Below are 24306 nucleotides of genomic sequence, written 5' to 3'. Positions count from 1 at the left end.
ATTAGTAAGATGTCTAAATATATGTAATGTGGAGTGTCCAAAGGGCTTCCCAGGTGGCTCAGTGGTAAAGAATCCGCCTGCCAATGCATGACATACAGGAGGCCCAGGCTGGATCCCTGGGTTAGAAAGATCCCTTATAGAAGAAAATGGCAATCCATTCCAGTATACCTGCCCGGAGAACCGCACAGACAGAGGAGGGTCACAGAAGAGTCAGACATGATTGAGCATGCATGCCCAGAGTGTCCAAATATAATCGCCCCATGATAGAGTCAGTAGCAAGTAAAATAAAATCTCTTTAAGTATATGCCTGTTCAGCATGCCTGCATGCTTAGTCGTGTCCGACACTTTGCAACCCCCTGGACTGTAGCCCGCCAGGCTCCTCCGTCCATGGTCCATAAGGGCTCTCCAGGCAAGAATACTGGAGCAGGTTGCCACTTCCCTTTTCAGGGGATTTTCCTGACCCAGAGATCGAACCTGCACCTCCTGTGTCTCCTGCATTGCAGGTGGGTTCCCTACCTGCTGAGCCATCAGGGAAGCCCTTACATTGCTAATTTATGTGGCTATTGGCATATATTTAAGATGCTTGCAAACTGTTGCACAAATATTGTGACTGTTTGAATCCATATCAAAATTTGGATACCAGTGAAATTAATTCACCATGATATAGCTGCTTGGTTGGCTGGATAGGTATGGCCATTCCCTTCTCTGTTTTAGCGGTTCTAAACAATGTTTTCAGTGAAAACATTGAAAACTCCAAACTGGAAACAAAATAAGCTACCATTTACCACCCTCATTTTGTAAAAATAACTTTTTAACAACAAAATATGAAGAACATGACCTCAGGAAAAAAGTATAGGGCTTTAAATTTAATACATTTAGTTTTATTAAGAACAAACAAACTTATGTGGCCTTATTTTTTTTCTCATTTTTGCTCCAGATGAATGAAATCTTTGCCCTAAGGATGAATGTAATCATGCCTACACATTGAAGTCCAGGCCTTTCAGCATATCAAGTCATGCCTTCCGTGATCTCCCTCTGCTTCCCTTGAGCCCTGCCCCACTGCTGGCTAATTTGCATTTCCTGGAGCTCCCAGCCTGAGGCGGTTCTCACCACCGTCCTTTCTCTTGTCACCTGTATTGGACTTGGCCATCTCCCCCTGCTTCCATGGAGTCTTGCGTAACTGCTGGCTACTCCATATTTCCTGGAACCCCCCAGCCCGAGGTGGTTCTCACCTCTGCCTTCCTTTCTCTTGTCAGCCATATTGGACTTGACCACATAATTCATCGTCCTCTTTAATCTGGCTCATTACTACTTACTCTTTAAGAGCACAGCTCTAGTATTTCTTTTTCAAGGATGAAGCCTTGCTTACGTTATGCCTCCCCTCCCAGAGGTTTTACCTGTGTATTCTCATAATCTCATGTCTACCATTTAAGTTACCACTCTAAAAACTTATGTTTGCTTTTTGGTCTCTCTTTGCCCCGCCCCTTCAGAATATTAGTGCCTTGGTGACTGAAACGTTCTTCATCTTTCTCCTAGCAGATAAACAGATTTTTATCAAATGAATTAGTGAATTCATTGAAATAGTAATAAACACTGATGCCTCAACAGAAATTGGAATATCATCTAAAAAAAGGAAGAAATTAAAGTTGGTTTTATTCAAAATAATTTATAAAAATACAAATATTCTTAAAAATAAGGGTTTCCATTTTACTTAGCCTCAAAATAGGGCTTCCCTGGTGGTTCAGACACTAAGGAATCCTCCTGCAATGTGGAAGACTTGGGTTCTATCCCTGGGTTGGAAAGGTCCCCTGCAAAAGGGAACGCCTACCCACTCCAGTATTCTGGCCTGGAGAATTCCATGGACAGAGGATCCTGACGGGCTACAGTCCATGGGGTTGCAAAGAGCTGGACACCACTGAGTGACTTTCACTTTAACTGTTTCATAAAGTAAATATGTAGTGTCATTTTCCTTATGAAAAATAAGTTTTATTCCTCTAAATGTACTATCTTTTCTATTTCTAAGACAAGCTTGTGCCCCTGTCCTTGGTTTTAACTGTTCCATACCAATTTCTCTTTTTCTAATGTGAATCTTCTCAACAGGAAATAAAATTTCTGTGTGCACTGCCTGTAGTTCCTTTGAGGCTTTTATTAGCTGGGCAGGACTATCATCACTCTTTGAGTACTTATCCTGGTTCAAAAGTTCAAGATTTTTCTGTTAACCCTTTTTTAGAATTGACTTGCTTTTCTATTATCTTCTAATTCATGTTTATTTCCTTGAAGTTATTACATATGTGACCCTTGTGAATACTTGATTGTAGAGACTATATTTATGAACTTGTTTCTCATTATCTTTAGTTCTTTGTAGTTTTTTGGTCAGTGTTTCAGTTTGTTCTCCCTGTTAGTTGCATTAAACAGTAGAGTACCTGCTTGTTATTCTGTAATCTTAATCTCAGCGCCATTTGGTAGTATCCCAACTACAGGAGAATTTTCGCTCTATTTTGCTAGGCATCAGAAAGAGTCCTTTTTCTGATAGACAACCACACTTTCTGAGACCTTCATCTGACAGCCAGTTTCAATGTGAATGGCTATCAGTAAATGTGCCCAGAGACATAGAAGGAAATGTGGTGTGACCTGTTTTCCAGACAGAAGTATGAGAAAGAAGAGAAACTTAGTAATAAGCCATCACTTGGGAGGAATATGACCTCTGAGATACTAGTTTTTCCAAGCTGTGAGCAGCCACAGCACTTGGTGCTGGGGCCTGTTATAGCACCGACTACATTGATTCTGAGCTTGTTTATAAGTCTCACTCCCACTCTCAATGACTATTACAGGGCAGTAACTGGAGCCTAGTCATATATAATATCTAAGTTCCTGGAGCATCGTAATAAGCGTTCAGTAAATGTTTATTGAATCTTTCCAGTTGATTTGATTTTGAGTTTTCTATACTGTTTAATGTTAGGATTAACACAAGTTTATATAAAACTGTTTGTTAAACTCAGTTGAGTAAAGCAACACTATAGTCCAAAAGAACTGTATAACACACAAAAATTATAAGGCATATCTTCTCAGAGAATTTGTAATTTAATGGTGTAAGCTTAGATATCGATTTGAAAAGTAAATAAATAAAAACTGCTGAAGTCTTCACCGATTTGAGGTTAGGCACAAATTCATAGCTTATTTTGCAGCAGTATTTACTGGCCTGGCGTGAGGAGATAAGGCTAATGGTTGGGGGTGATTCAGGGATCCGGACCAGTGCTGGCTAAGGAGAGAATGAGGTGGGAGAGCTGGTCATACACTGAAGGCTTAGGGAGGATGGGACTTAATGGTTGGTGGGGGTTTAGAAGAATTTTAATAAAAGGAACAGAGTTTTGAGGTCACACTTGGGATTTTAGTAGATCATTGCAAACATCTCAAGGATTTGAAAGAAATGAAGTAGTATGAACAAGACTGTCTTTGGAGATGGGTTTTTTCAGTATTTTAGGTATTTGTCACTTAGTGAAATATTAGTTTTTTGAGCAGAAATGGAACTTTATCTTCTTTGACTATTTCAGTAAAATTATATCGGTCTTTTCATTTAGTAATTTTCAGGTTGGTAGCAGCCACAGAGGGATCACTAGGATGGGATATTCTTGAAGTTAAGCGCCTCCTTGATCACCAAGATAATATTCTCTCACTGGTTAATGTCAATGGTAAGCTCATTGTGTCCATGTTTATATTATGTACAATTTTTTACTTGTTAACCTGTTTTGAACTTTAGTCTTATTTTGTCGTAGGATTCTAGAATTAACATCATGAAAATGATGCTATTAATAAGGAGAGAGTGGCAGTCTTATTTTCTGAGGTTTAAACCAGTAGAATTCATCAAGTTTCATAGATTGGTAGGTCTTAGATTTAGGCATGGGGGAAGGATGGAGTTGGGCAGAGAAAAGGGGTGATGGAGGAGACAGCGTACTTACCTCAGGGGTTACTTGGCAGCTGTGGGATGATTGTCGTAGGCTATCAGTACTAATGCTTGGTAGCATTTTGGCTTTGGGGGCAAATGGTTCTGGCTCTTTTCTCTTTTGAAGGTCACACAGGACAAAATTATATACCACTCTATTTACAGTAGAATGAGCTGGATTCAGTCCATCATTGAAGAACCAGAGAATAACACCAAACTAAAGGTCTGCAGAAACGGATCATACCTGCCCTTCCTCATGGCTGTGTGTTTGGTTTGCCAGACTTTGTATTTGGCTTTATCATGATTTTAATGAGTATCTCTTGTGAGGTGAACCTGATATCAGATGACAGGATAGGATCACAAACCAAAAATCCTGGGATTTAGCTACTTCACTTTCAAATAAACTGATAGCTTATATCATCAGAGCTCTCCTGGGTGGTCTGGGCTCTGAGGTCAAATGTGAGGACTCTTGGGTGGCTCCAGTTTGATAGTCTGGAGGAGACTTGTAAGAGGGTCCTGTAAGGATGCTGTGAATATGTTGTAGGGGAGTGCACTGCACCCCCCGACCTAGGCTGGCTCTTTCTGAGCAATACTTTGTAGAAACATGAGGCAAAGGGAAAGGGCCACAAACAGTACTAAGTGTAGTCTCCATCTGTAGGCCGTTGAGTCACGTTTTCAATTACATCAGTGAGAATGGCCCGCTCAATGCCAGAAACTTCCTCTCTAATAACTATTTACTTGTTCAAACTAGCTGCAAGTCTTTCTGAGGACTAGATTATCTGTATGATAGAAATAACAATGTGAGGAGCACCCCTTTTGTCTTTTTCTGGGGACTCTTTCCTTTAGCCATGGTGGCAGCCCAGAAGGCAAGTTCTTATTTGGAAGTTCCTCTGACACTGAGCCAGCAGCCCCAAGGCTGGAGCTGTTGAGAAGAGCACGGCAGTGTCCTGGCCGTTACAGTGGTCACATGGTCACACCTAGTTGTCCCGTTTTAGCAGTGAAGTATTGGGACCAGGAGCTGGCATACTTCTATAATGGAGTTGAGGGAGCCTCAGCTTCATGGCACTTCTCTGTACCTCTCTGTGGTGTACACAGATACTCAGAACAGCTGAATTAAGAATGCTCTTGCCAAGTCTTTCTTTGCCATCATCTTAAGAAAAGGGAAAGGGAAAGCTAAGGCAAAAAATAATTTGTTAATGGAAATTACAGAAAACCCCTAGTACTTTTTACTTTATAAATTCCGTGACTATAAAATCACACTACAGAATGCTAGCAAGCCAAAAGCGTATTTAGGAATCATATGGATGAGTAGTTTGGTAAAATTTGAGAGTGATACTGTGACGGTCTGTCATAATAGATGTGTCTACCATGCTGCAGATTTAGCCATCCTGAAGTGAGTATGTTGTACAGTTCCCAGTTCCACCCTCAGCCCTTTATCCCCACCAATTACCAGTCAAAATGTGGCCAGTTACTGGGTTTATAACTCACAGGGAAAGTGCACGTTCAGTGAGTTGGTGCTAGGACAACCTTAGCAGAGCGTTTGTTTGTAGCAGAACTCCCACAAATGTGGATAATGAATACTGGGTTTGCCCAAGAGCTCTGAATGCCTCTGCAGAGATTGTCTAAGACCAACGTACAAGGTAACCTTGCTTATCTCTTCTGGCAGAAGGCTCTAGGTGCTGCTGCTTTATTTTATTCCTTTTCTTGTTTTATACTGACAGCATGATATGGTAGTATTAGAACTTCTGAGGGATGGGTAGACAGGCTTCAGGTGAGATTTTCGTACTAAGTGACTTCTGATACTTGCCTAAGGGTCAAAGTCCATCCACGTACAATACATTATTGAGGCTGTTTGGTGTGAAGCATTTTGAATGACCAGTTTGGGATAATGTACACAGCACTAAACTGCACTGACTCAGGTCAGTGTCAGCATTTCGTTTCTAGTGAAAAATTATAACTGGGCTCAAGTACTTTGCTTCTGTTGCCTGGATGAATTACAGACACTTGGAGGAGATCAGAGCAGGCAGCTGTGTGGTCTCAGTAGGTTAGCTCTGGTATGGTGACATATGCAGAGTTGGAGTCGAGAAGAATCTTCACTTGTTAATGTCTCTGGTTCTTTTGTAGTTTGAGTGAGATTGAAAAGAGGAGGGGAAGGGATGGAAAAGAAGGTCATGGAAAGATTTCTCTCCACACATGAGAAATGAACTTAATTCTTCACAGACTGAATTCCAGAGAGTCTGTTAATAAACTATGGAAACTGGACTTGGAACCAAGGAAAAATACTATTTACCTGTATGATTGCTGATAATTCTTTATTTTGAAGAGATTGTTCATCTAGTTATTAGAGATTTCTGTCCTGGTTTATTTGATAAATGAGATAGTTAAATCATAACTACTCGTCCATGTATTCCTAAATTACAAGTAACTGGATGTTTTAATACTATTAATATGAAATAATACCAGGGGCTCAAAATAATACCAGGGACTCAAAAGATAACATTCAATGTCTTTAAAGTGGCTACACATTTATTATTTAATTTTATTTCTACAATCATCTTCATTTAATGCCTAAGAAATGCAAGATAGAAAAAGGTTAAATGACTTTCTAAAGGCCAACCACATGGCTAGTAACAGGCTGAGTCAAAGTTAAAACTTGAGTTTCTAGACTCACAGTGCGCTGCTCTGCTCCACCTTCCTCTATAAAGGAATTAAATCACATTTCTTTATGATAGTTTTCAGTCTTAGCAGTTGTACATTTTCCTTAAATATATAATTTGTGAAGTGTCTTAGCCCACTAATTTCATTTTCATTAAACATTTTAAAAACTTGTTATTGTGCAAGTAATACATAGTCCTAATAGGAAAATGAGGAAATAGAAATATAAAAAATGTAAAAATGAAAATGAAAATCATTCATGTAGTATTAAGTAGAGGTTCACGTCCTTCTAGGTGTTTTTCTGGGCATGTATACATATGGTGTGCTTTTGGTAACAGCTTGTCATGAGTATATTTCTGTATTAACATGACATACTTTTACAACTTAGTTTTTGGTAACAGCACTACTGTTTCATTTCGTGGATGTCTGATTTATTTATTCAGTCCCCAATTGGTTTCCGATATCTTTAGATAGTCATTAGATAGATCATGTGTGTGTGATGAAGTTCCTATAAAAATTCCCACAGTGTGGGGTTCAGAGAGATTCTGAGTTACTGAACACGAGTGGCCTGCTGGAGGGGGCCGGGTGCTCTGAGACGCCTCCCACGCCCCTTGCCCTGTGCGCCTCCTCCCTCTGGAGGGGCATCTGTCTTTCGGCATACCCTGTATGATAAAGTGGTGAGGTTGTTTTCCTGAGTTTTGTGAGCTGTTCTAGCATAGTAACTGAACCTGAGGAGGGGATGTGGGACTCTTCAGCTTACAGCCAGTTAGAAACACAGGTAACAGCCTGGATTTACAATTAGTATCTGAAGTGAGAGAAGTCCTGCAGGACTGAGACCTTAACCTGTGGGAACTGACGTTATTTCCAGGTAGATATGGCCAAAGCTGAGTTAAATTGTAGGGGCATTCGGCTGGTGTCGCATAATTGCCTGCTGTGGGGAAGACCCCCACACGTCTGGTGTCAGGCAGGTCGTGAGTGTGGGAGTACAGAGGAAACAGAAGTGTGACTTTTTCTTAACTGTATATGATCCAAGGTAAAATTCTTTTGTCTTTGTTCCCCAAATACTTAACCAAGTATTCCAGCATGACTTCTTTCTTTCTCCGTTGAATTGAAAAGCAGTTACTGTCATTTACTAAATGTGTGAGTAGACTTGAGTCTATTTCCGGTCTTTCTGTTCTGTTAATCTTCCTGTTTGGCTTGTCAGGTTACCTCCCTGTTGTTAATACTGTGACTTTATAGAGCAGCACTACTCGGCAGTTCATTGGTTTTCACCGTAGCCCAGGTAAATGATCAGTAAAGAGACGTATGAACTCTGCCTAGATGTCAGTTTTGTATCTGGCTCCCATGTTGGGGAACTCATCGTCTGGGACACCCTGGGCTGGACCGTGCAGGCCTGCGAACGCAACTTCTGGGACCCATCTCCGCAGCTGGATGCTCAGCGGGAAATAAAACTCTGTCAAAAGCCAAACGACGTTTCTATTCATCATCTCACATGGGATGAAGAGGTAAAAAAAGTGGAGAAAAATTTCTATAATCTTAACATCTTTTACTAAACTCAGTTTCTAATTGGGAAAATTTAATGTCATGATATAGAAAGGTGTCATTCCTTGCGTCCAAGTTGTGCTTTAAAATGTATTGATGTATTTCGAAGATTACATCATTTGCTTTAAAAAAAGCATTTTAATCTTTTACCACCTCCTTGAGGCAAGGAGGTGATTAAATGGCCACAGATTTTAGAACCCATTGAAGTTTTGAGCTGTATTAAATATTCCCATAGGATCTGAGGATAATGCTTAAAATTGTTTTAAGGAACACTTTGGAAAGAATCCTTTTGAAGATTCCGGTGCATTTCCTGGAGAAATAAAGGGAATTAGAAACTTCAGGAATGCCTTTCTTTTAGTCTTCTAGCATCCTGGGGCAAGGTGATTGTGTGAGAATTACAGATTTCAGTCCTTCAGGCCCGTTGCTCTTGAAGCACATTACATCTTTTTTTGCAGTAAGAGATTAGTACCAATGGACTTCTGAATCTTGGCTCTGATCTGAACATCTCCTCTTTTAGCTTTAGGAGCTCAGAAAATATGTTTAAAATGGGGTTATTTTTCTAAATCTAATCACAAGAAATGTTCGCATTGTAAACTTTGAGGAAAGGGGTTGGAGGAGGCTGTTACCTTTATTTTGTGCCTCCCTATACTGTTTAAATCTTATAATTTTATGTTTTTTTATTTTTATTTTAAAAATGAGTAATAGTGTTCTAGATGGGGAGAGCATGATCCACTTTTTTTTTTTTGGCTTTCTTTGAACCTCTTACTTTAAAAACCAAACCAAAATAGAGCAAGAATAGGTAAAGAACATTATTGTACCTAAAGATTAAGTTTCTTTATATTCTAACTTTACTTTGGGGGAAAAAGAGTACTAGGGTGGGTTGCCATTGCCTTCTCCAGGGGATCTTCCCGACTCAGTGATCGAACCCAGATCTCCCACATTGTAGGCAGACCTTTACCCTCTGAGCCACAAGGGAACCCCCGAATATATATGATAAAAACAATAGTCTCAGGAAAGATAGAAACTAGATTTCTAAGAGTTGTAGCCCTAAAAATTATATTTTTAATTTGATACCTTTTTCTCATTGTTGTAAAAATTAGTGCTTTAAGTTTTTTCATTTTGCATTCTCTTTCATCTTAAAATTTTGATTGATGTTTATTAAATGCTTAATAAAGCATTACTCAGTTTTCCCTCATTTTCTTTCTTTTATAAGAGTTTTTTTTTCTTTCTATGGGGGGTCAGTTATTGTTAATGACAAGAGATTGATAGAGTGATTCTGTTGAGTAAATACTGTCCCAAAGCTTATTAATTCTCTAGTTGTATTGATAATTTTGTGGGTTTTGATAAAGCATTTGAACTCTGCACAGATTTCTTGGTCCATATAAACTAGTTTCTGGGGTTTCTTTGCACTGAATGTTTCCCAGGGCTCTAGATTTTAGCAAGCTGGCTAGCTGTTTTTATTTTTGTGTATGGCACTGGTCCTTAGCTAGCATTGCTGTGTGCAGAACATCAGTCCTGAGGGTCAAGGGAGTCATTGCAGATTTAGAGTCTGGTAAGCCTTGGAGGCATGTTTGGTTTAGATGCTATAGGTCTGAGTTGGCATTATAGCCTTTGAGGCTGCATGAGAAGTGTTCTCTAGTGAGAACAGGAAGGGAAAAGGATTTTTGAAAGGTCTGTCTCACTGGCATACCTACTGAGTAAGAATAAATGATTCTTAGACAAGAGCCACTAGAAGTCTAGTGATTTGCAAAATAAGTTCAAAAGCTATGTGGTATGGTATGAGGCAAGAATAAGGAACTGGAGTAACATGACCTGAATTCCAATACCACCTTTCATGTCTTAATTTTTTGTGTGACTTTAATCTTTTATTTTGACTTGTTATTTTGCAAAATAGCTTTTCCTACATTAATGAGATGTTGTGAAGCTGAAGTAAGATAAATATTGGTGAAAGTACTTTCAAAAGATTAAAGCTGTTTTAGTAGAAAGGAAAAATGGAAATTTAGTAGAACTGGAAAAAATGTCTTTGTGAAACCACTATATATATCTCTCTGCCACTCTAGCATATGCTGTTTTGTATACTTCATAGTTCTTGTGATGCTTAAGATGTGGAGCCCAAGTAACTTTGCTCACATTTTTCAGGCAGAAGAAGCTAAGTAGTTTCCCAACGATACGGTATTATGTGAATGAAAACCCAGGGTGGACCCCAGCAGCTCCGCCTCCACTGCACCGGTCTTCCAGCCGCAGCCCCGCTCTAGCTGTCACGTTTCAGTAAGGAAGGCAGGGGTGCTGCGGGGTGTCATACATAGAGTTCGCTCTGTATTAGCAGTTGTGTCCTTCGACCTTCTAAATGCTGAGCTTTCCTTTGTGCTTTGATATTTTTGGACTTTAGAGGGCAGTACAGTAATTTGGGCTGAAGGCTAGGAATAGGGAAGGCAACAATGACTTTGTGATCTCACACCAAGGCTGGAAATCTGTTACTCTGGGTAGCGGTGTTCGTTTTATGTGCATTTCTGAACTTTTATCTTCCCCAGAATGTATTTGTTGCAGTTGGAAGGGGTTTATACGTGTATAACCTTCCAATGAAGCGTGTGATTGCCTGCCAGAAAGCTGCGCATGACTCCAGTGTCCTGCACGTTGCCAAACTCCCAAACAGGTATGAGTCTCCATCCACTCCGTAACAGGTGGGAGAAACGCACAGTTCCCAGGGCCACCAGTGTAACTGCTCAGGGCGCAAAGTCACCTGGCTCTGTTGCTTGACCAACAGGTTCTTTTGAAAATGGAGACTACCCTATGGCTGTCTCTAACAGAAGAGTTTGTGGCAATATATTACAAAATTTACAAACAGCAGGGTTCAAACAAATTATTCTGAATTTCATTGTAAGAAGAGAGAATTTAAAAGTTGGTATTTATTTTAATAGTTAGAAGAGTTTGGGGCACTATGTTCTAATTTTTTAATATTTTCCACAAAGCCACCTTTTTGGTAGTGTTGCTTATGGCCAGAATTAAAAGGTGGTCTCCTTGTTGGCTGAGGCTACTAACTGAGGGCTTTCCTCTCAGGGCAGATGTGGCCATTGAGCTTCTAGGGATGAATTCTATGAAGGAAATGGTAGTATTTTCGGGGCTTACCTGGTGGCTCAGCTGGTAAAGAATCTGCCAGCAATGCAGGAGACCCCGGTTCGATTCCTGGGTCAGGAAGTTCCCCTGGAGAAGGGACAGGCTACCCACTCCAGTGTTCTTGGGCTTCCCTGGTGGCTCAGATGACAAAGAATCTGCCTGCAGTGTGGGAGGCCTGGGTTGGATCCCTAGGTTGGGAAGATTCCCTTGAGGAGGGCATGGCAACCCACTCCAGTATTCAGGCCTGGAGAATCCCATGGACAGAAGAACCTGGTGGGCTACAGTCTGTGGGGTTGCAGAGAGTTGGACACAACTGAGCAGCTAAGCACAGCACAGCAGTATTTACTCTGCAGGATACTTTCAGAGTGAGAGGGGAGAGAAAGGAATGGGGCTTCTCAGGATATTGTGAGAGTATAATAACCTGTTTTCCTGCATGCATTTTTTAAAATGGAAGCAATACGTGTTTGTAACATTTGAGCTAGTCTTGCACTATAATGCATGCCTTTCCTTTGTATTGTAAAGCCATGTTAAAGTGTGATTTTTTAATCAGCTCCCGCCAGGAGCTGGATGAAAGCAGATAAAGGCTGCGCTGATGGTTTTCCCTGCGCTCCGAGCACTTGCCCTCCATGGTGCTCTCTCTCTCCTGACAGGCAGGTTATCTCATGCTCAGAAGATGGCAGTGTACGCATTTGGGAGCTACGAGAAAAACAGCAGCTTTCAGTGGAGCCGGCGCCAACGGGTGTGTATCTTCTCTCAAAAAGGTGGTCTTGCTTTTTTTCTCATGTGAAAGACAGACGAAAGGCAGTTATACAGTGTGCTCCAAATAAGCATGTTTACATGAAGCATTTGGGAATCAGGATGGGGGACTCACATGTTAATATTTACTGCAGGACCGCCTGTTTATTTCAAGTCAGCTAGGATTCTGTGAGGGGAAGCTAACTGATCTGACTGATCAAATGGGCTTCCCTGGTGGCTCAGACTGTAAAGACTCTGCCTGCAATGCAGAAGACCCAGGTTTGATCTCCTGGAGGATACTGAAGTGGCTACCCACTTCAGTATTCTTGCCTGACTGACCAAATGGCCTAATTAGCTATTTATCAATGTATTGTAATTATGTCTGGTATATAAACATAATGTGTACCATCAGGCATCAAAGTTCTTCAGCCTTGAAGCATTAACAGTGAACTCAGTTTATAAACAAACACTTTTGTGTTTATGTCGTTAATCTCTTGAGCTGTTGATTTTCTGGTGCTTGATTTGAAAAACAAAATCCTGGTTAATTAGCAACCTTCGCATAAGAAATCAAATGCCAGTAGCCTTGGAGGTTCTTCTAGTTATTTGAAATCATAGGGTATTGTCACATGTGTTGCTTTTTGCTTGTCCTTAAGTTGTGACCTTCCTGCCCCCACACTGCCACTCAGCCCTTTCATTTCTCTCCACTTTGACTTCCATTGCCTTTTTCTCATGTTAACACACCTTCAGCAGTGCGTGAGTAGGGGCAATAAGAAGAGCTGAGCAACAGACGTGGGTAGCTAAGAGGAAATGAAGTAACATATTAAAAAAAAAACCCTAGCATAGTGCCTGGTATCATCTGCTCACTTAGCCCTTGATGAAAATAAGTGAGAAACACCTTTGCATTTAAGTTTTGTTTTTCTGATCTTACATTATTATTGTTAAGGAAAGTGAAAGTCACTCAGCCGTGTCCAACTCTTTGCGACTCCAGGGACTATACGGTCCATGGAATTTTCCAGGCTAGAATATTGGAGTGGGTAGCTGTTCCCTTTTCCAGGGGATCTTCCCAACCCAGGGATCGAACCCAGGTCTCCCGCATTGCAGGTGGATTCTTTACCAGCTGAGCCATAAGGGAAGCCTGTTAAGAAAAGAGCATAATTTTGAGAATGACTAAAATGGTTGTGTTTTTTAGGTTTTTTTAACATGTGGGGATTTGGAAGAGTAAATAAACAAGCCAGCCATCCTGCTAAAAAGCAACAAGAAAATGCCACTTCCTGTTCACTAGAGCTTATTGGAGATTTAATTGGACACTCATCATCTGTGGAGGTATTGTTTTTAATAAGCATAGAAGTGTCCAGGGGAGCCTTGCTTTTTGCATCTCACTGCTTTTCATTCATTTGGTCTCATAAAGACCTAAAACTTCTCTTATCAGTAAGTTTTTGCTGATTCTAAACATGGAGTGGGATAGGTTTTAGTATGTGTGGTAAAGATCTCCCTATACAGAGAAATGATTTGAAGGAGGAATGTCTTGCTTCTAAAAACTGGCTTAATTAACGTTATGAATGAGATGTAGGTAGACAGCTGACAATAAGGACAGTGTTGAATATATGAGTAGTAAATACTGTTAAACAGTAGTTAGTACAGAGGGTACCGGAGAAGTGTGCTTATATACGTAGAGGTAAAACCTTACAGACTAATTCCAGGGGGCATTACCAAATTCATGAATAGAAGTCTGTATTACTTCGTTTTGAAGGATAATAGTTAGCTTAAGTAAAACCCAGTGTCTTGATTATCATCGTGGAGTTCAGAATTATAGGGTGCATCCAGTTCTAACTTTTTATAAATTCAAATGCATTAATATTTACTATCAGCACCATTGCCTGTAATGAAGAAGGAAAAAGACCAGTTGAGGTAAAGAGATAATTGCAACTGGTAACCGTATCACCACAGCCCTGAGTAATGAATTTCTTAAATTATGCTTTTGTTTCATAGCCAGGGAGGAACAAATTAATTTTTCATTTGAAAGTGCATTTATTCTTAAGAGCAGCAACACAACAACACCTTATTATTGAGCATTTCCTGTGTTTCAGGCACTATACTGGACATTAGAGTTTACAAAGGGATATAAAATAAAGTTCTTGCTGTTGTGGAGCTTACACTTCAGTAGACAGGAACAATATAGGGAGACTTAATAAGCTGTTAATCTAGGTTGCTTATGATGGACCCAGATGAGAAGTGGAATCAGGAGTTAGAAGAAAATGGTTAGTGGAAGATAATGGATGGGCCTTGAGCTGAACCTTGATGCTTCAGAGGAGTAAGACAGTCTTGTGGCCATAAGCTCCCTGAGGGTGGGTGCTCATGTCTTACTAATTTTTGCCTTCCTGTAACAGGCAGCCCAGTTGTTTTCATTCTGTTTTTTAACTTCGGGAGTTGTGCAGATGGAATGTACAGAATCTATTTGGTGGCAAGGAGCAGGTTGCCTAGGCTGGAGGTCTGTGTTCCAGTCAATGAACACAGTAGGAGATAAAGTAGTTTGGGGTCAGATTATTGAATGTATGGCTAAGCAGTTTGGCCTTTTAAACTTTTTTAAAGAGTGGGTTTTAAAAAAACTATTGAAGGTTTTTAAATGGTGTGGCATATTTGACATTATATAGAAGTGTCAGGGAGAAGGCAATGGCACCCCACTCCAGTACTCTTGCCTGGAAAATCCCATGGAGCGGAGGAGCCTGGTAGGCTGCAGTCAATGGGGTCACTGAGGGTCGGACACAACTGAGCGACTTCACTTTCACTTTTCACTTTCATGCATTGGAGAAGGCAATGGCAACCCACTCCAGTGTTCTTGCCTGGAGAATCCCAGGGATAGGGGAGCCTAGTGGGCTGCCGTCTATGGGGTCGCACAGAGTCGGACACGACTGAAGCGACTTGGCAGCAGCAGCAGAAGTGTCAGATTCTTAGAAATTTGCCCGAGTAGAGGTGTTGACATTTAATTATTTTTAAAGTATCTCTGGCTTCATTGAGAAAACCTTGGCTATTTCTTAGATTTTCTTTTTTTAAAAAATGTTTGTCCTGACTCTCAGCCTAGTCCTATATACCTGTGTGTACTGAATTCTCACTTGTGCATCTCCTGAGAGATTTTGCTCTCATAGTTCTTCCCCTTTCACTACTGCATCATCAGCTCAGACTGTTTCCTGTTACGTTCAGAAATGTATATGTTATTCCTCAGAAAGCTCACATCCTATTTCTTTTATTTCACTCTTTCCCTCGAGGAGCTCATCTTTTTCATGGTTTCGTTTGTCTCCTCTCTTATACCAGCTCTCTCCATAGGATGCGTGCTGCCTTCTCATCAACACTCCATTTTCTTGTTCTTAACTTCCAGCCTATCCCTTCACTGGGCATGACCTTTTATTTGGAGAGTTTAATGTTTTGTTAGCTTTCTCGGACAATTTCATTCAGTATTGATATGCCTCCTTTTTCTGCGGCAAATCATAGCCTGAAGTATAACTTAGTACCTAATTACATCATCTTTAACTGATACCCTTACTGTTTCAACTAAGATTCAGTTTTCACAGCTGAATTAGAAGCTTCTTGAAGATAGGGATTATAAACATATAGATAACACTCAGTAAATGCTTAAGGATTGATTATTCTCTGTTTATATAGAGAGCTAAAGCTACTGTTTATCTTGGAGAACTTGGGATTCAGATATTTTATTGTGGCCGTTTTTACATTAATAAGAAGGCCAGCAGAAATGACTAAATGAAGCAGGTTTGTCAGGACTTCTGCTGAAAAAAAATCTTAAAACCTATTCTTGAAGAATTAGATAATGGTAAAATTTAGATGACACTTTGGGAATTAAAAAAAAATAGCTGTTATTTATAGCTCTGTAGTTGAGTAGTGTTTACAAAGTTCTGATTATTAAAATGTTAGATATGGGTCTGGCATTTGTTATTTGTATATGACTATCCCCCACACTTAAATTTCTCATGAAAGATACAGAGTTTCATAGTCAGATCCAAAGACCTCTCCACGGTACGCATTTCGGCAAGGACCTATGTTAGTCTACTTGGTATTGGCCGCTTCTCTTCTCCTTGAATTTCCTATAATCAGTAATTAATTTTTTTCTACAGATGTTTCTGTACTTTGAAGACCATGGACTAGTGACTTGTTCTGCTGATCACCTCATTATTCTCTGGAAAAATGGAGAACGAGAATCTGGATTGCGCAGTTTAAAGTTATTTCAAAAATTAGAGGAGAATGGTGACTTGTATCTGTCTGTCTAGGTTAAGGAATTTAAATACCTGTACATGAACCTTGAACATCAAATATAGGGTAATGCTCTGAAAACCATTACCATATTGATTATTTATTTAACTTTGTTTAATTTTTAGGGGGGTCTGCAAACCAGCAACAGGTTTGCTTCTGAGGTATTAGTACATCCACCAAAGAACATGGCACAAGTTTTTCATTTGACTTTCATCATAAATTACCTGAAACCATTGTAGGAATGGGTCTGATTTCAGCAGTGACTTTTCAGAAAGTGTTCAGACTTCAGCACAACTGTCTGATGAAGCAGATTTAAATTATACCACAGTATCCTCACAGAGATAAATTTTTTATGCTTTAAATTTTACACTAAAAATTGTATAATCTTATGCTTAATGAAAAGAATAGTACTCAGAACCTCTCTCTGTCTTTAGTGTTACTATATTGCCTCTAACTAAATTCATCACCAGGAATTAGATTTTTAAAGTTTTACATGTAGTTTCTTTCATTTAGCCTTTCTGGATTTTGAAATACCTGTTATCCAAAACTAATATTTTATCTATGTGACCACCTGTCATTCTTTTAAATACTTATTTAAGAAACCTGCTTTAATGGAAATAAATATACATGATAATTACGGAAGATATTTTATGAGAAAAATGAAAACTCCACTGAAGAATAAATAGGATGTAGCATATCTTGAATTTTAACCTTGAGCTATCTAGAAAACTGATGCTTTCCTGGAGGAAATGAAGATTCCATAGTAACTGTTGTTGAACTGGTGAATGCTGTGTTTTAAGTGTCTTAATTTGAATCTAGACCCTGGAAGGAGGTAGAAATAATAGTATTTTTTTTATTCTTTGGTTTCCTTTAGAACCTGTTTGATTAAGAATCCTTGTGATAAATATCCTTTCTCCTACAAATTCCCCTGGTCTTTAGTAACTACCACTATGCCATGAAACAAACCTGAATCTCACTGTTCTAACATCAGCTTTTAAAAAAATTTTTGGTGCCAACTTTTAGTGACTGAACAATAACCACCGTTTGTTTATATCATTCATTTTTAATTCTAGCTGCTAAAATCCCTATCAACTCAAATCAGTAGGAATCTTATTAGGGTGTATTTCTTCCCTCTAGCCTGAACACCCATTTGGTACAAGACCAGCGGCTGCCCCTCATATATGTTAGAGATGAGAGCTAGATCAGTAGTGTTACCAAAGTGCCTGATTCATCTTACCATTGGCTCAAATATGAAATGCTTGAGACAGGCTTTACTTAACGTAGTTTCTTGCAGTTACCTGAGATTAAATCAGCTTCATCACCCCATCAGCCTTAGAGTACTGTTTCTCCCTTTTGGTACTAAAGGATAAAAATTAAAAAGTGTCCCATACATTAAAAAATGGGTGGTTTTAACTGTGGAGTTAAACTGCTGATGAAAGAATCCTATTGAAGTAACTACAAGGGGGCTGATGTGTTAGGACTGATACTTCTCAGAGAACACTTTCTGTGTTTATTCATCACACACACCCCTAACAGAATCCACAGACCCTAATGGAATCTTTGTAAAAAAAAATTTAGCTAGTTTTACCTTTGACAGTTGCTTCTGTTATTAACTACCTGCAAAGTCTGGATGAGCTATGGTCCTCTATGCCAGATGAGTGCCAAGCCCAGTCAGGTAAGCCCTTCTAGTTAGTTAGCTCAATTCCCATTATCAGTGAACAGCTTCAAAAAAAATATGAATGAGAGAGAAGGGCTTACATGATCACCCCTTCAGCAAAACCAAGTAATGTTCACAATCATTGTTTTAATTCACAATGAAAACAGATTTATGGAGAAATACAAAATTTACATAACCTCCATTTTATAATAGAAAAATCAGCACTGCCTTTTAGCCAAGATCGTTACGGCATAATTGAGTGTTTACACAGAGGCACCTCTAATCTCACCCTGAAACTGGCACATGGGTAGGATTCCTAACCAAGCCAACGTGCATTTTGGTCTGAGTGCATCAGATTATTGATCAGTCAGTTTTAGGCTTTTAATTTTTCTCCATAGATGGACTTTGCCCTATTACTAATTAGCTTTTTCTTTGGAGGATCTACATTTTTAGGTCATGAGTTTATAAACTCTTTTTGAATTGTATAAGATATTCAGTGAATTATAAAGGAATTCATAGATTCTTAACTGCTTTTCCTGTTTTGTTCTGGATTAAACAAATCTATTCACAAGGAATGTTAGAAATCCTAGGTAAGTTTGGGGAGCAAATAGCATAAGTAAGTAGCACTGTGAGTCCCTCTGTTATTAAAATTTAGAGAAACTTGATGGTTTTGATTTCATGAATGCCCTAAGGTCAGAGATGGGAGAAAACAATGAGATGGGAGAATCTAGCCGGGACTCATACTTGATGGCTGCTCACTAGTTGTATGGAGACTACTGCTAAAAGTTGAACTTTCAGATTAGAAGAATACTATAACTGACATCAATATATAGTATATGCATTTTTTTTTCATTTCCCTAGCTTAGCTTTCAGTGCTATTATATTTGAAACACCAGATATAATACTGTACACTGGGCCTTGTCATTTTTACTTAAAAATACCCTTATCACTTCATTTTCTGGCTTATTCACCTAAGAGCCTAAACTTCAGGGACACTGTATTTATCTTTGTCAAGTTGAGTGGCTTTGGATTGAATAGATGAGGCATCCTAACTCTGAAGGCAGGCATAATTTTAAAATCTTAAATTGGAAGTAAAAACCTAATTAAATTATAGTGTTATTTTGGTCCAGGCAACAGTGTTTTATATCTTTTGGTTCAGTAGTAGTAGCAGTAATATGACCTTTCTCTAAATGAGATTTTATTTTCCTAAATTAATAAGGCTCCCCTCAACAGAGAATATTTTAGTAAATAGCTTATTTACTGATTAGTAAATAAGAGACAATAATTTATATCTATGTGATACATATACCATCTAAAAGACTATTTCTTATAAACTATTTTTAGGAATGCACTATTTAATTACCAACTCAGTGAAAGATTACACCATAGTAAATTACACTGGTAAAGAGCAGAGGTATGCTAAAGCTTTAGTACTTGGCAGGGTTAATATGAAATTAATTTGAAACTGAGTCAGCTATAATGTTCATATAGAAAAATGTCAGACATCTGATGAATGTCACTTACCAAATGTAACCAAAAGCGAGATGGTCAGGAAAAGATTGTTGTCTCAAGCAAGTTTCTGAAGCTTAGACAAATTATTTAACTCCTTAAAATGGGATTCTGACATCCTGAATTTAATGTGTTCTGAAAACAAAGTGTGTGACTCATGAAATAAAGAACACTTAACCGGAAATTTGAAATTATGAAAAATTTAGGCCAAAGAGTTAAAATAAAAACAGCTGTTAGGAATGAAAAATGGCTGTAGGAATTTAGTTACAAGTACTTCACAAAAACATTTTCATCACATTTACATAATGCAGCATTACAATACAAAGCTAGCTGCTCTCCTGACCAAGCAAGTTCTCTTAGCATCTAACAAAAATAATTTAGGTACATTTCTTTCTTTGCATGGAATTGTCATATATGTTTGCATTTTTTGGTACAAAACATAGAAAAAAGCATTGGCACATTTTGTAGTGATTAAGTCATTTTTCCCCCATGTACGAGTTCCAAGTATGCTGCATTCAGATTTTCATTTGAAAAAAAGTAACTACTGGTTCAGTTAATTTAATCTCTGTTTATACCTCTTAGGAATGCAGCATGGAGTACAGAGAATTTACAAGAAGAACAAAGATTTTGTTTACTAAATCTCTAATATTTATAATACACAGAAGGGTTGGCTGGTAAAAGAGAAAGGAAAATCTCAAGACTGTCTTGATGTAGATCACAGAAAGTTGTGAAAAGAGCTGTATAAAAATATGCACTTGTGCTTTAGAAGCTTTTAGCATACAATTAATAGCTTAAAATAGTATTTACTGCTTCCCCATACGCCTGTTTTCTGATATATTTACACATCTTGCAGTCTTTTTTTTTTTTTTTTTACATCATTAAAGCAAAATGGCATGATCGTAAATATAGATAGGTTAAAAACATCTGAACCTTGAAACTTTCTCTCCTCGGTAACATGGCACAACATACTCCATGGACTTAAACCCAGAAAATTATTTAGATTGCTCTAATAAAAAATTTTAAACAGCAAATGTATATAAATTTTTTTAAAAAACAAGCTTGTCCAAGGGTAGTCAGATTAATGGCTTGTGTATAACACTCACTGTAGTGCCTTGTGACTGCCTCTGTGAACCAGAAATAAAGCTCTTGGATTACCCCCAAACAAGATGTCACTTCCTTCCCCTTCATGGATGGCTTTCTGTTAGGATGAATCCTTTTTTGGGAGAGAGGGCTATGCAGGCTGCTGATACCAGTCTAAAGAAGGCACTCACTAGGCCAAGGCTGTATTCTAATTTGAGTGTCACACCATTAGTCAGAAGAACCACCTAGCCATGGAGGCTCTGAAACTAACTAGTTTATCAGCAGTTTGGTCCCAGTTGTTTTGCTCATTTTATATAGGTTTTTAAAAATTAGATATTCTTAGGCATCTTTTAGATTGATGCTCTTGAGGAAAATAGTCAAGCCAAACCATGATAGAGACTTTGATGGCAAAGGATGAGCTAAACACTAGCAAAGCCTCATGGTCCATCCTCCACAGATGGTGGGCACGTGGGCACCAAGTCTGCTGCACGTGCCCTGCTAGTTACAGTGAGTCAGCTGCGTGGTTTGATGAGAGCACACAGGTTACAGCAGGGCAATGGGTTTTGCCATGTGTGTGTTCCATCACTCAGTGATTGTTCCAAAGAACATATATTAATATTTTTCTTCACAGAACATAGTTTTCTAAAAATGAAATTTGGGAAGTTGAATGATTCAAGGTCAGATATTAAACATTAGCTCCTTAACCTATACCTGTCATTTGCATTATGAAGGAACGCTTCTTACACTACTGTGATTCACAGTGCCCTTTGCCGATCCAGAGGTCACCTCCTCTGTCCTGGCTTTAACTGTCAGATGGAAGCCTCAGACTTTTGCACTTTAGGTCATCTAATGTCTTCCAGTGTTTGTAGTTATCAGCCAAATGTTGCATCAGCGTTGGCAGGTGTGCAAAGGCTGCAAGGACATAAAAAAATACAAAGAAGCCTGTTAGATTCTAGGAGCATTTATAAGGTTGAGGCTCTCTGGGACAAATTTGGGATCAGAATTGGAGGTGAGGTGCCCTAGGTTAGGCCTAAGGTGAATACACAAGTGTGAGAAGGATAAGTCACTAAACACTGGTTTCTAAAATAGGAACAGGTCCTCTTAACTAAAAATTGCTAACAAAAGACCAGAAAGAGAAATTAAGGAAACAGTCCTATTTATAATCACATCAAAAAGAATAAAATACCTTGGAATAAACCTACCTAAAGAAGCAAAAGATCTATACTCTGAAAACTATAAGACATTGATGAAGAAACTGAATATGACACAGACAGCTGGAAAGGTACCATGTTCCTGGATTGGAAGAATCAATACTGTGAAAATGACTATACTACCCTAAGGCAATCCCTAGCCCTATCAAAATACCAATAACATTTTTCACAGAACTAGAAAAAATATTTTAAAATTTGTATGGAAACACAAAAGACCCCTAATAGCCAAAGCAACCAAGAGAAAGAAAAACAGAGCTGGAGGAATCAGACTCTCTGATTTCAGACTATACTACAAAGCTACAATCATCAAAACAATATGGTCCTGGCACAAAAACAGAAATAGAGATCAATGCAACAGAACAGAAAGCCCAGAAATAAACCCACACACTTATCATCAATTAATTTACAACAAAGGAAACAAGAATATATGATGGAGAAAAGAGTGTCTACAATAAGTGGTGCTGGGAAAACTGACAACTCAGTGTAAAAGAACTCAATTAGAATGTTCTCTAACACAATACAAACTCAAAATGGATTAAACACCTAAATGTAAAGTCAGATACTATAAAATTCCTAGAGGAAAACATAGGCAGAACACTAGTTGCCACAAGTCACACCAATATCTTCTTGGATCTACCTCCTACCTAGAGTAATGAAAAAAACAGACATAAATGGGACTGAGTTAAACTTAAAAGCTTTTGTGCAGCAAAGGAATCCATAGACAAATCCAAAAGACAACCTGCAGAATGGGAGAAAATATTTGCAAATGAAGTGACTAACAGGGATCAATCTGAAATATACCAACAGCTCATGCAGCTCTAGATCAAACAACCCACTCAAAAAATGGACTGAAATAGATATTTTTTCAAAGAAGACATACAGATGGCCAAAAAGCTCAACCACTAAATGAGAAATGCAAATCAAAGCCACAACGAGGTATCACCCTCACACCAGTCAGAATAGCCATCAAACAGTCTATGAATAATAAATGCTGAAGAGAGTGAAGAGGAAGGAACCTTCCTACACTGTTGGTGGGAATGTAAATTGGTGCAGCCGCTATGGAGAACAATGTGGAGTTTCAGAAAACTTAAAGTAGAATTACCATGCTGCTAAGTCACTTCAGTCGTGTCCGACTCTTAGCACTAAATGAGAAATGCAAATCAAAGCTACTTTAGTCGTGTCCGACCCCATAGACAGCAGCCCATCAGGCTCCCCTGTCCCTAGGATTCTCCAGGCAAGAACACTGGAGTGGGTTGCCATTTCCTTCTCCAATGCATGAAAGTGAAAAGTTAAAGAGAAGTTGCTCAGTCATGTCTGACTCTTAGCGACCCCATGGACTGCAGCCCACCAGGCTCCTCCATCCATGGGATTTTCCAGGCAAGAGTACTGGAGTGGGGTGCCATTGCCTTCTCCAAGAAATGCTACAGAAGCAGTTGAATGGTTCTATGAAGACCTAGACCTTTTAGAACTTACACCTAAAAAAAGATGTCCTTTTCATTATAGGGGACTGGAATGCAAAAGAAAGAAGTCAAGAACTACTGGAGTAACAGGCAAATTTGTCCTTGGAGTACAGAATGAAGCAGGGTAAAGGCTAATAGAGTTTTGCCAAGAGAATGCACTGGTCATGGCAAACACCCTCTTCCAACAACACAAGAGAAGACTCTACACATGGACATCACCAGATGGCCGATACTGAAATCAGATTTATTATATTATTTGAAGCCAAAGATGGAGAAGCTCTATACAGTCAGCAAAAACAAGATGGGGAGCTGACTGTGGCTCTGGCTCAGATCATGAACTCCTTACTGCAAAATTCAGACTTAAATTGAAGAAAGTAGGGAAAACAACTAGACTATTCGGGTATGACCTAAATCAAATCCCTTACGAGTATACAGTGGAAGTGACAAATAGATTTAAGGGATTAGATCTGATGGATAGAGTGCCTGATGAACTATGGATGGAGGTTAGTGACATTGTACAGGAGGCAGGGATCAAGACCATCCCCAAGAAAACGAAATGCAAAAAGACAAAATGGTTGTCTGACGAGGCCTTACAAATAGTGAAAAGAAGTGAAAGGCAAAAGAGAAAAGGAAAGATACACCCATCTGAATGGAGAGTTCTGAAGAATAGCAAGGAGAGATAAGAAAGCCTTCCTCAGTGATCAGTGCAAAAAAATAGAGGAAAACAATAGGATGGGAAAGACCAGAGATCTCTTCAAGAAAATTAGAGATACCAAGGGAACATTTCATGCAAAGATGGGCTCATAAAGGACAGAAATGGTATGGATCGAACAGAAGCAGAAGATATTAAGAGGTGGCAAGAATACACAGAACTATACAAAAAAGATCTTCACAACCAAGATAATCATGATGGTGTGATCACTCACCTAGAGCCAGACATCCTGGAATGTGAAGTCAAGTGGGCCTTAGGAAGCATCACTACAAACAAAGCTAGTGGAGGTGATGGAATTCCAGTTGAGTTATTTCAAATCCTCAAAGATGATGCTGTGAAAGTGCTGCACTCAATATGCCAGCAAATCTGGAAAACTCAGCAGTGGCCACAGGACTGGAAAAGGTCAGTTTTCATTCCAATCCCTAAGAAAG

At 39.0% G+C, this 24306-nt stretch overlaps 2 protein-coding genes across 9 annotated transcripts in view; one reads left to right on the top strand and one right to left on the bottom strand.

The window, feature by feature from the left end:
* Positions 1-16330, top strand: part of WDR41 (WD repeat domain 41) — a 47528-nt gene extending 31198 nt beyond the window's left edge. Inside the window, exons 8-13 of one of the 2 annotated variants that reach the window (XM_010847628.1) lie at positions 3579-3689; positions 7916-8100; positions 10669-10790; positions 11902-11990; positions 13176-13309; positions 16111-16330. In XM_010847628.1, the coding sequence (XP_010845930.1) occupies positions 3579-3689; positions 7916-8100; positions 10669-10790; positions 11902-11990; positions 13176-13309; positions 16111-16263 (794 nt within the window). In that variant the 3' untranslated portion in view covers positions 16264-16330. The remainder of the gene's footprint in view (positions 1-3578; positions 3690-7915; positions 8101-10668; positions 10791-11901; positions 11991-13175; positions 13310-16110) is intronic. The other variant, XM_010847629.1, reaches the window with a different exon arrangement.
* Positions 16331-19516: 3186 nt separating this feature from the next.
* The window catches only part of PDE8B (phosphodiesterase 8B), a 262056-nt gene continuing 257266 nt past the window's right edge, over positions 19517-24306 (bottom strand). For all 7 annotated transcript variants that reach the window (XM_010847622.1, XM_010847623.1, XM_010847627.1 and 4 more), the window contains one exon: positions 19517-21404. In XM_010847622.1, coding sequence (XP_010845924.1) covers positions 21295-21404 — 110 coding nt within the window. In that variant the 3' untranslated portion in view covers positions 19517-21294. The remainder of the gene's footprint in view (positions 21405-24306) is intronic.

Source organism: Bison bison, unplaced genomic scaffold (genome assembly GCF_000754665.1).
Source record: "Bison bison bison isolate TAMUID 2011002044 unplaced genomic scaffold, Bison_UMD1.0 scf7180017864252, whole genome shotgun sequence".
NCBI lineage: Eukaryota > Metazoa > Chordata > Mammalia > Artiodactyla > Bovidae > Bison > Bison bison.
The sequence above is the reverse complement of the archived record's forward strand: the minus strand, read 5'-3'. Positions and strand labels throughout refer to the sequence as shown.